The sequence below is a fragment of the Varanus komodoensis genome, unplaced genomic scaffold, assembly GCF_004798865.1.
Source record: "Varanus komodoensis strain SLA01 unplaced genomic scaffold, ASM479886v1 scaffold80, whole genome shotgun sequence".
NCBI lineage: Eukaryota > Metazoa > Chordata > Lepidosauria > Squamata > Varanidae > Varanus > Varanus komodoensis.
In genome coordinates this window covers 2,659,347-2,669,560 of record NW_025336482.1, presented here as the reverse complement: position 1 = coordinate 2,669,560, position 10,214 = coordinate 2,659,347, and the positions used below count along the sequence as shown (strand labels likewise).

At 59.2% G+C, this 10,214-nt stretch overlaps 1 protein-coding gene across 1 annotated transcript; it reads right to left on the bottom strand.

The window, feature by feature from the left end:
* Window positions 1–967: 967 nt before the first annotated feature.
* On the bottom strand, window positions 968–9,155 carry RAB3A (RAB3A, member RAS oncogene family). The gene is made up of 5 exons (XM_044455972.1): window positions 9,064–9,155; window positions 4,177–4,404; window positions 2,554–2,672; window positions 1,775–1,899; window positions 968–1,210 (listed from the first exon to the last, which is right to left on the bottom strand). Exons 2-5 carry the CDS (start codon window positions 4,402–4,404, stop codon window positions 1,020–1,022), a joined length of 663 nt encoding a protein of 220 aa, XP_044311907.1. The 5' UTR covers window positions 9,064–9,155; the 3' UTR covers window positions 968–1,019.
* Between the last annotated feature and the right edge of the window lie 1,059 nt (window positions 9,156–10,214).

Genomic DNA, 10,214 nt, shown 5'->3' with positions numbered 1-10,214 from the left:
CCCTTAACCCCATCAGCCCCAGGCCCTGTGACTGATGGAGGCGTAGAACGCAGCCTTCTAGCAAGTCGGACCGTGGGACCATCCAACCCAGTACTGCAGACATGGACTGGAAGCCACTGCTCTCCCTGCTGGATTTCAGGCAGAAATTTTGCAGCCATACCTGGAAACACTTCGGGGATCAAACCAGGGGCTTTTTGCATGCAAAGGAGGGGCTCTACCACTGAGCTACAGCCTTTTGCTAAAGGCAAAGTGAGATTCTAGTCCTCATGATTCTGAATAAAGCGCTGATTGAAACAGGAGCACTGGAAACCGTGTTCTGCTGAGTCAGGCTCAGTATTGTCCAAGCACTGACCGGCAGCAGCAGCTGCTGCTCTCCAGGGCTTCAGGCCTGATGCCTTCTCAGCCCTACGCGGAGTCGCTGCCGAGGGATCACTCCTGAAATCGTCTGCCACCAAGCTCGCGTCCTGCCAGCTCCTTCAAACACTCTCCTTTGTGGACCCAGGCGCACCGAACACGGGCAGGGGGCAAGGGGACGGCAGCCGCAGCCCTCGAAGAAGCAACGAGGCGGCGTGAGGGAGGGGTCCGTGGACGTCGGGGAGAAGGGCAGTGGGAGTCATAAATACAATAAATATACCAATAAATAAACAAACAAACAAACTTAGAAATCCAAGACAACAGTTAAAATTTCCCGGACGTCAGAACGGGATTTTGCCGGGCCCCAAGATGCAAGCACGATGTACTGCCAGCGCGCACCCACACGCACCACCTGCCCTCCAGAGCACAAGGGGTTCGGGGCTCACGCACCAAAGACGGCTGGGTGGGGTGTGGGCCTGCGTGGCAGGGAGCGCCTGGACCAGCCCTGCCCACGGCCGGGGGCACCGGGTGCCGGGGCCCACACGGCTGGACGGCGGAGCTGGTCCGAGGGCCCCCGTCACGGCGGGGCACGAGGCAAGCGAGGGGGGGCGGGCGGGGCAGGGGAAGCTGGGGCAGAGTGCAGGGCGGGGCCGTGCTGGGGTCTCCTAGCAGGCACAGTCCTGGTGCGGGGGCACCTGCTGGTCGCTCAGCTGGGGGCCCTGCTTCGCCCCAGTCACAGCCGGGTCGGCGGCGTCGAGCGACTCCGACATCTTTTCACAGATGATGTCTACCAGGCGCTCGAAGGTCTGCTTGACGTTGATGTTGTCCTTGGCGCTGGCCTCGAAGAACTCGAAACCTGCGGCGGGGGCGGAATGGGGGGCAGAGACGCCGACATGAGGGGCGGAGGGGAACGGGGGCCTGCACAGTGGCCCCCTCGGCACACGAGTGCCGGGTTCTCAAAGTCGGGCAACCTGCAGGGCCACCACGGAGAGGCCCGTCCGGGCGGGCACGGAAAATGCCTCTCGGAAGCCACGGCAGGGGAGGTGCGGGGGTGGCAGCCGCCAGCAGCCAGTCCATGCAGGGTCCCCTCGGGGCCGGGGGAACACCCAGCCTGCGCCCAGTGCCAGGTGCTCTGTGCCACCTGGGCGCTGATTGAAGGAACGCCGAACCGATCGCGCTGTGGCTCCTGGGAGCTGGACGCCACCTGGCTTGGATTTCGTCGAAGTGAACAGGGGGAACTGCCCAGCAGCCAAGCCAGTATTCAGCATCACACGGATCGATTATCCCGGCTGGTTTCGCCGCTGTGGCTCGGCTCACCAGACGGCCAAGGGCCCCCACCCCCTATGGAAAAACGCAGCCTGCCACCGAGGCGCCCCCCCCGCCAGCCAGACGCCCTCTCCCCAGACTGCCACCCACTCACCCAGGTGCTCAGCCAGCTGACGGCCCCGCTCCGACGACACGACCCGCTCGTCCTCCATGTCGCACTTGTTCCCCACCAGCAGCACCTGCGCGTTGTCCCAGGAGTACGTCTTGATCTGGGTCGACCTGAGGGGAGACAGGCGCTGACGGGAGCCGGACGAGAAGCATCCGGCTCCGCCGCCGTGGGTCCAAGGAGCCGGCCAGCAGCCCAGGGGAGACGCGTGCTAGGCACACACAGAGTGCGTGGGGGGGGGGGGGGTCCGCTCCCCTGGCCCCTGCCCCTCCCATTTCGTTGATCCAAGCTCGGGGGGCGGGGGGGAGTGCAGGCAGCCCCAGTAAGCAGCGCGGGGCAGCAGGGGCCGGTCCAGGAGGTGCAACGGGGAAAAAAGAAAAATGCTCCGGTCGGGAGGGGCAGGGGCTTCCAGAAGAGGGAAATGCCCTGGAAGGGCTTTCCTTGGAAGGATGCGAGATGGGGGCACACAGCCGCCGATGCTCCTCTGGCCTGGGATTCTTCGGCAAGCGGGCTGCCCTTCTTGCCGATTGCAAGGATGCCAAAGATACGGAAGGGAGTCCTCTGCTGGCACCGATTTAGAGGAACCTTGGCCATTCAGTCCCGGCAGCAGATGGGGGGCTCCCCAGACGTGGTTTTGCGGGCCCACACCGTTTGCACCCCGAGGGGCAGATCAGCCTTGGGGAGACGGGCGAGCGCACTGGATTCGAGGCCGTGGGGCTGGTGGACCCCAAGCCAGGGCTCCCCCGCCGGCTCTCCGGCAGACTCACCAATCCTGGACGGCATTGAAGGACTCCTCGTTGGTGATGTCGTACATCAGGATGAAGCCCATGGCTCCCCGGTAGTAGGCCGTGGTGATGGTCCGGTATCGTTCCTGCCCTGCCGTGTCCTGGAAAAGACACGGAGAGGACCTTCGACAAAGCCACCCACCCCACAGCGTGTCCTCGGGTGGCAAGAACAGGGACGAGACGGAGAACAATCCTGCAGACCTCTGCCTCTCCTAGCGCTACAACCAGGGCTGTCGTCCCGTCCCGTCAAGCCAGAGGGTGGGAGATTAGGGACGGAGCAAAGGACGTCCTCCTCCACACGGCACGGAGGCAAACCGCGGACGTTGCGGCAGCCTTCCATTTAGCCAGCTTTAAAGGCAGGTCAGGGCAACTCTCAGAGGAGGCTGCCAGGTGGCTGCAGGTCACTTCCGGAATGCGGGATCCCCGGCCCGTCTGGGCACTCCAGGCCTCTTTCCTCCACGGCACCCGACCGACCCGTGTGAGCCAGTGGGCCTCGGCCTCGCCCAGCAGGGCGCTTCTCATGCTCTTCTCAGAAGTCAGCCAACCACCCCGTCACAACCAGAGCCCGATTGCAAAGAGCTCCACAGGATCTGCACTCAGATTATTTCCCCCACAAACAATCCAGCCCAGCGCGTGCCAGAGCTGAAATATTCCCACATAACGCAGGTCCTCTATCAGCTCCACTGGCTTCCTATTGAAGTCCGGGCCCAATTCAGGGGGCTGGTATTGACCTACAAAGCCCATAACGGCTTTGGACCAGAATACCTAAGGAACAACTCTTTCCCTACATGCCCTCCCGCCCCCTAAGATCTGCAGCAGAGGCCCTGCTCCGGGAAGCCTCCCTGAAGGAGGTTAGGAGATAGAATACCCGGAGTGGGGCCTTCTCTGCAGTGGCGCCTCAGCTGTGGAATGCGCTCCCCAGAGAGGTCCGCCTGGCACTGACTTTATATGCTTTCCAGTGCCAGGTCAAGACATTTTTATTCACCAAGTATTTTAAGTTTTTAAAAATTTAATTCAGATTTTATTTTTCCTTAGTCACGTTTTATCTTGGTATTGTATTTATTGGATATCTATCGTTCTGTAAGTCATCCAGAGACGTTTCGTATTGGACGAGTTAGAAATATCCTAATAAATACATATTCTAGAAAGAAGTCTTTTCTGCTTACACACATGCCAGTACAAGACAACTCTTGCTTGGCCACTTCAAAAGAAAATAGTTATCAGTTGCTGCTCCGCAGCTGGATTTCTCTCCACTTCTAGCACCTTCTACCTGTAGGCTGACCCTCCTCATCCCAGGACCACAGCCAAGGAGAACCCTCCCCAGGGAAACATTCACACACAGAGAAGTGCAAACATAGTTAGAAGTCCTACCGCATCATTCCTATTTTTAGGAAAACAAATGTTGTTATGCAGTGGGGTTATGTTGACGTTAAAACAACAGACAGTCTCAAAGACGTCACAAGCTGCTGAAACACATCACATCTGATGATATTTCGATTGTTCGGGGAGGGGGGGCAAAATCTTAGGCGCAGGAAAAAGCCTGACTCTCCTATGCAAACAGCCCTGCCAGGTAGGACGCCCCACCACCCCAGCCAGCCTCCTCACCCAGATCTGCAGCTTGATGCGTTTGTCATTGCGGTAGATGGTCTTAACTTTGAAGTCAATGCCGACGGTGCTGACGAAGGCCGGGGTGAAGGAGTCGTCGGCATACCGGAAGAGGAACGACGTCTTCCCTACGCTGCTGTTGCCGATGATCAGGATCTTGAACATGTAGTCAAAGTTCTGGTCCGAAGACTCCTTCTGGCCATAGCGGGCATCAGTGGCAGAAGCCATCTGCAAGGAAAACGGGAGAGGCGCTTGGCTTGGGCGCTGGGCACACGGGGAGCCCTGGGCCAGGGCCCCCAGCCCCCAACTCCAGCAGGGAGCAGCCAGAGGTGGGCCAGAGACCCCTGCGACTCCCCCTCCAAGGCTGCGCTCCTCTTGGCCACCTGTCCGTTCTCCCTGAGGTGCTTTATGGGGTTCCCGTGATCCGAGCTGCCTTTGTGGGGACTCAAATACAGCTCTGTGATACCACGGTTCATTTGGTTAAGGAGATCAGCAGCAGCTAGCTTGGCCCACCTTTCCCTTTCTTTAATCTTTATCCTGCTATCCATCTAGGTACATCTTTCCCATCGGTCTCCTTCAGTCGGACCTCTTCCATCCACTGCCATTCCCGTCTTTCTTTCCTTCATCTCTTGTTCCCCATCCTCCCTCTCCTGAGCCATCTCTTTCTGTGTTTCCATCTCTTTCCCTTCCCTGGCTTTATCTTATTTTTCTGCCCATCCAGCATCATTTCTTTCCCTATTCAAATGTCTCATTCGATCTTATTTTAGCTCTTTATGTCTTTCTTACTTTCTATCTTTCCCTGTCAATATCTCTTTCTTTCCAACCATCAAGATCCAGAAAGGCACATGAAACCTTTCCAACGCAGCCTGCGTTCTCATGTATTTGCTTTCCCCTGTCTTTATTTGCTGTGAGGTCTTATCCCCTTTTGTGGGGGCCAAAGCTCAGCAAACAGTAAAAGATGTAAGTAGAGTAAAACTGGTCCGTGCAGGCAGAATCTTCCGTGGCATCAGGCAAGGGTGGCGGGTGGGGGGGCACTTAGGCTAACTGGATTTATGAGCTTAAGGGGATGAGCAGTTGCCCTCCCCATTTCACTCCTGGTGGATTTCTAAGTCTCCCCCCCCCCCCCCCGGGCCAGCTTCTTCCACCGGGTCTCCCACAGAAAACAATATTTCTCCAAGGAAGCAGAAAGGAGACCAAATATGGCTCTGCTTTGGAAAACGAGTTTGCATATGTCAGGAAAAGGAAAACCACCAAATCCGGAGCTCTCCCTGCCAAAGATGCATCAAATCCAATGCAGAAATGCAGAGTCCTAAACCAGGCACCCCCAGGATATGCCGGACTGCAATCCCTACCATCCGCAGTCGGCTCTGACGCAACCAGCCGTTCCTCCGGCCCCAGCAATCTGCTGTCTCTCATTTTTGCACTTATATGCTGCTCCCTGCTTCTAACGGAGCCCTCTGCGCCTCACTTGGGCGAGGCAAAAAGGGGGGGCCGGACTGAGCCCCCTCGCAGCCAGAAGCGGCGACCCACACACGGCTGCCGGGTGAGAAGCGACAAGCCCCTCGCAGGCCGACCTTGCACACCGGGCTGGGGGGCGGCCTCAGCTGTGGTGTCCTCACCACGAGGCCCTTCAGCAGTTCCACCTGCGCGCCCCCCTGCCCCAACTTGGGGAGCTAACTCTGCCAGGCGCTCGCCCTGAACGGATCATGAGGAAATGAGAGCAGAGATCGGGAGGGGCCCTGCCTGTCGCCCAACTGGAAAGGGGCCCAATTGCCCCCCTCTCCTGCGCTCCTTCCGCCCAGACGAGGTGATGGGGACACCCGGGCACGACCCCAGGGTGGCTACGGACGGATCCCGCTATGGCCTGGGACACAACCACGTCAGGCAGGCAAGCTTTGGCCACCGCAGCAAAGAGCTGGTGCTCGAATCTTGGAAGCCGAGGCTGTTTACTCCCCCCAGCAGCGGAGGCACCGTGCTGGGGATCTGAGCAGGAGAGTGCTGCGCTGCCAAGATTCCCCTCGCTGAGGCAGCTGGTGGGCGAGCTGTGCGTGTGACCTCGTCTCCCACCTTTTATCCTCCAAGAACCCTCACGGCTGACAGAATCCTCTTCTCGGGTCACCCTCACAACAACCCTGTAAGGTAGGCCAGGCTGAGTCTCAGCAATGGGTTCGTGGTCACTCCGTGAGCTTCATGGCTGCGCAGGGATGGGACCCTGGTCTCCCAAGTCCAGCCCAACGCTCTAACCACTAAGGAGCTCTAATGTGCCTCTCCTCTCCGCAGGCCAGGGATGTTCCAGTACGAATTCTATGAACCGTCCCAGGACCACAAAACGGAGAAGGTCATGCAAACGAGGACCTGCAATGAAGCACAGTGTGCCTGAATCAGGTCCCAACCACATTCCCTTTCCTTTCGCATGCTCCTCTTAGATCACAAACCCACGGACAGGAAAGCGACAAAGAAATCCATTGCTCCGCTGCGATCAAGGTGGGCTGGCTTTCCCCCTGCGCAGTTTGCTTTTTGGTTTCAATTGGTAAGAGCCATGACAGCTCCTCGTGGGATCACGGGAACACGGCACGCGGCCTCACGCTGCATCCAGCCACCAACGGTCCATCTGGCTGATGGCCACACCCGCTGAGCAAGATGCCCTGGCAGTTCTGCATGGCAACAGGTGGGGGCAAAGGTGGCTATAGAGGAAAGTCAGACTAAGGTTCTAGCCCTCATGGCAGTTGCAGGAATTTCTCCTGAAAGCCGAAGGTCTCTCAGCAGTTCCAGAATGTTTGAAGGATCCCCCGTAAGGAGTCAAGCCCAGCAGAGCCCAAATTCCTCCAGATCCACCTCCACCTTTGCCAAATTTTGAAAGGACCCAAGAACTGGGTCCTTTCAAAGGACCCAGGAGGCAAGCCCATTGTGACAGAAAACAAAGAGGCGTGCAGAACATTTGTCTGCATTGTTTCGGCCTGCAGGTTGACCTGGGTCTCGGGTGAAGGCGGATGCAGCCGCAGATGTGAGGCAAGGGTCCACAGGTGCAAATGCCCCCTTCCTGCAAGCACATATGCACCGGTGGCTTCTCAGCTTCTGTGCAAATTCTCAGGAAGAGCCTGAAGCTAAAAAGGGTTTTCGCACCTGGGCCGGCAGCCCAGAGATGCAGCCCTCGGAATCTCTCCCAAATGCGGGCCAGCACTGATGCTGAAGGACATTCTGTGCTGCTGCTTTAAAGCTGCAAGAGCCGTTCCTGCCCCTCTCAGAACTGTCTCTCCGGGAGGAAAGTGACGGCTGATGGGCAGGGAGGTTGCAGCGGCTGATGTCCTGACCGGGCACCGGCCGGCCAGGAGCTTCCCTGAGCACCCCGCTGCCTCCAAGCTCGGCCACCCAAGCAGAGCATCCCAAGCGCCTGCCCCGTGCTGGACATCCTCTCTGGCCCGAAAAGCCAGGCTGGGGGCGCTGGAGGCGGGGGGCGGTCTCCCCGTGTCATCCCCAGGCTGGCTGATTGCAATGTGGAGGCTCCCTCCCAGCACGGCAGCCGCCATGTCCGCACCCACAGCCACCCGCCTGCAGACGGCAGAGGGCTGGGCAGGGGGCAGGCCCGGCTGCTCCTCCGCCCGCTCCGCCATCAATCATTCATACCCCGGGCCACGCAGGCGGCCCGATCGGGTTGCGAACGCCATACCCGCTGCTCCGGGACTTTTCACCCCTGCCCGGTTTTCCAGGGGCAAAGGGGGGCACTGATATTCAAAGGGGGGCACTGCAGTCACTGTTCCACCTCCTTGCCCTCCATGGTGGTGGAATTTCAACCGACCCTGCAGGCAAGGGCCAGAGAAAGCGCGAGGATGAGGGATGAGCAGGGAGCCGTCCCTGCTGCATTGCATGCTACCAGACTGCCCCTCCTCCACAGCTGTGGGGGGACCGGGCTAGATTGCAGCCGCGGCCTGCAAGAGAAGAAATACTGGGTTGATCGATGGCTTGCAAGAGAAGAAATACTGGGTTGATCGATGGCTTTTTCACGCAGACCCCACGAAACAGGGATGCTCCGCTTGGGTGGCAGCAGCATCGACGCTTCCACAGCAGGGATCAGAGGCAGCTGCCTCCCTGGCCTCCCCAGTCGGCTGATCTGGCAAAATGCAGATTTAAGCCGACGCTGACAGCAAGGGTGGCTTCAGAAGAAGGGTGGAGGGGGCTGCCTCCCACCTCCAGAAGAACACGCCGCCTCCCCCGTCAGAAAAATTGGAAGAGTGACAGAGAACCCAAAACGATATTCGGAAAAGAACCCAAATATTTGGATCCAAGCCGCTGTGGAAAAGAAAGGCTGCTAAGAAGGCACTGAAAGGGACTGTTTCTGTTTCTCGGGAGGCGGGTGTCCTCCTTGCGAGATACCTGCCCCAGCCTCTCTGCTGAGAAGGCCCACCCAAACGCCTCGCTCAGCCTGCTTTCCTCTGCAACCTGCGCCGTTTCCTCACTTGCTGCCTTCCTCCCCCATCCCATCCCTTCCGCCTTGCAGAGCCGCCTGTTTACCATCTGCATCGCAGAGGCCGGCAATCAATGCTCATCCCCCATTCATCCTTGCAATCCTTCCATCACTGCAGAAAAGTTAAAAAAAAAAAAAAACCCAGAAACACCTTCGCCGAGCACCGCAAGCACCCGTCCCTTCCACAGCCCTCAGAACGTCCACTCGGCCCTCGCAGCGCCGCACGCCCATCCTCCTGGGCCTCAGGCTGTTTACAATAAGCAGCAAAATGCGATCAGCAGCGCAGCCCCTCCGCCCGTGTCAAATGAAGGTTACCCCCCCCCCCCGCCCAGAGCAATGTCACGGGAGGGGCCCGAGCGAGCACAAGCCATGCAAGCAGGCGGGGGGGCTGCGGGGAGGGACGGGGCTGCCCGGGCGCGCCTCACCTCGACGACGCGCCTGGGGCTCGGAGCTGATGCGGGAGCAGCGGGAGCAGCGCGAGGAGCGGCACCTGCCTGCGGAGCCCGGACCGACGTCACCAGCGCTCCGAGAGGGGCGGGGCCGGCATGCCAGGCGCGATGGCGTCAAGCGGCACGCCCCGCCCGCTCCGCCTCGCCGGCAGCGTCCCTCCCCCCGGGGGGCGGGCCGCGCGATGGCCGTCCTGCCCCGCGAGTGGCGGAGCGCGGCTGACGGGCACCGGCCGCCGCCCTATGCCCGCCTCGCGCGGTGGCTGCGCCCCGCCCCGCCCCGCAGGCCTCCCCGAGGGACGCCGGAGGGGCTTGGGCTCGCGCCGCCTCTCGCGAGGTTTCGTTTCCCGCCATTCTTTCCTTCGGAGGCTCGCGGGGCGCCCAGCGCCTTCCAGATGCTTCTGCGGCGGCCTCGGGAGTCCCGCCTCGCCTCTGAGGGGAATTCGGCCCGCTCGGGAGGCCGGGCCGGCGAATCCAGGCGAGCTGGACGGGGCGGCGGCTTGGCAGTCGGCGGACTGGAACGGGCGGGAAAGTGTTCGTTTGTTTCTTATTTATCGCAAGCATTTCTATCCCGTCCGCCCGCCAAGCACTCAGGACGACTTGCAAAATATAAAAGTACAATGTAAAACCTCGATTACTAAACAATATCAAACAACACATCAAGAATTTAAGAAAAATGAGGGGGGGATAGAAAATGTGACTGTGAAGAGAGGAAAAAGAAAAAATCCTAGAACGTCTAAAACCCTTGACTATTAAAATAATGGTTGGCTAAAAAGCTCCTTACCCGGCGCCGGAAGGCGTATAACGTTCGTGCCAGGCGGACCTCTCGGGAGCACTTTCCACTGCAGAGAGGGCCCTCCTCTGGGCAGACGGCCTCGTGCCTCCTTAGGGACGGTTCCCGGAGCAAGGCCTGCCCCGCCGATCTTGAGGGGCGTGAGGGCACGTAGGGAAGGAGGCGATCCTTCAGGAATTCTGGACATAAGGCATTTAGGGCTTTATGGGGTAATACCAGCACCTTGAATTGGGCCCAGACTTCAGTTGAGTGAATGGGTTAATTTAATTAAGATGACCATCAGGTATCCCTCAGAAGAAATGGAGCAGCCTTCACAGTCAATAAAAGAGTAGGAAAA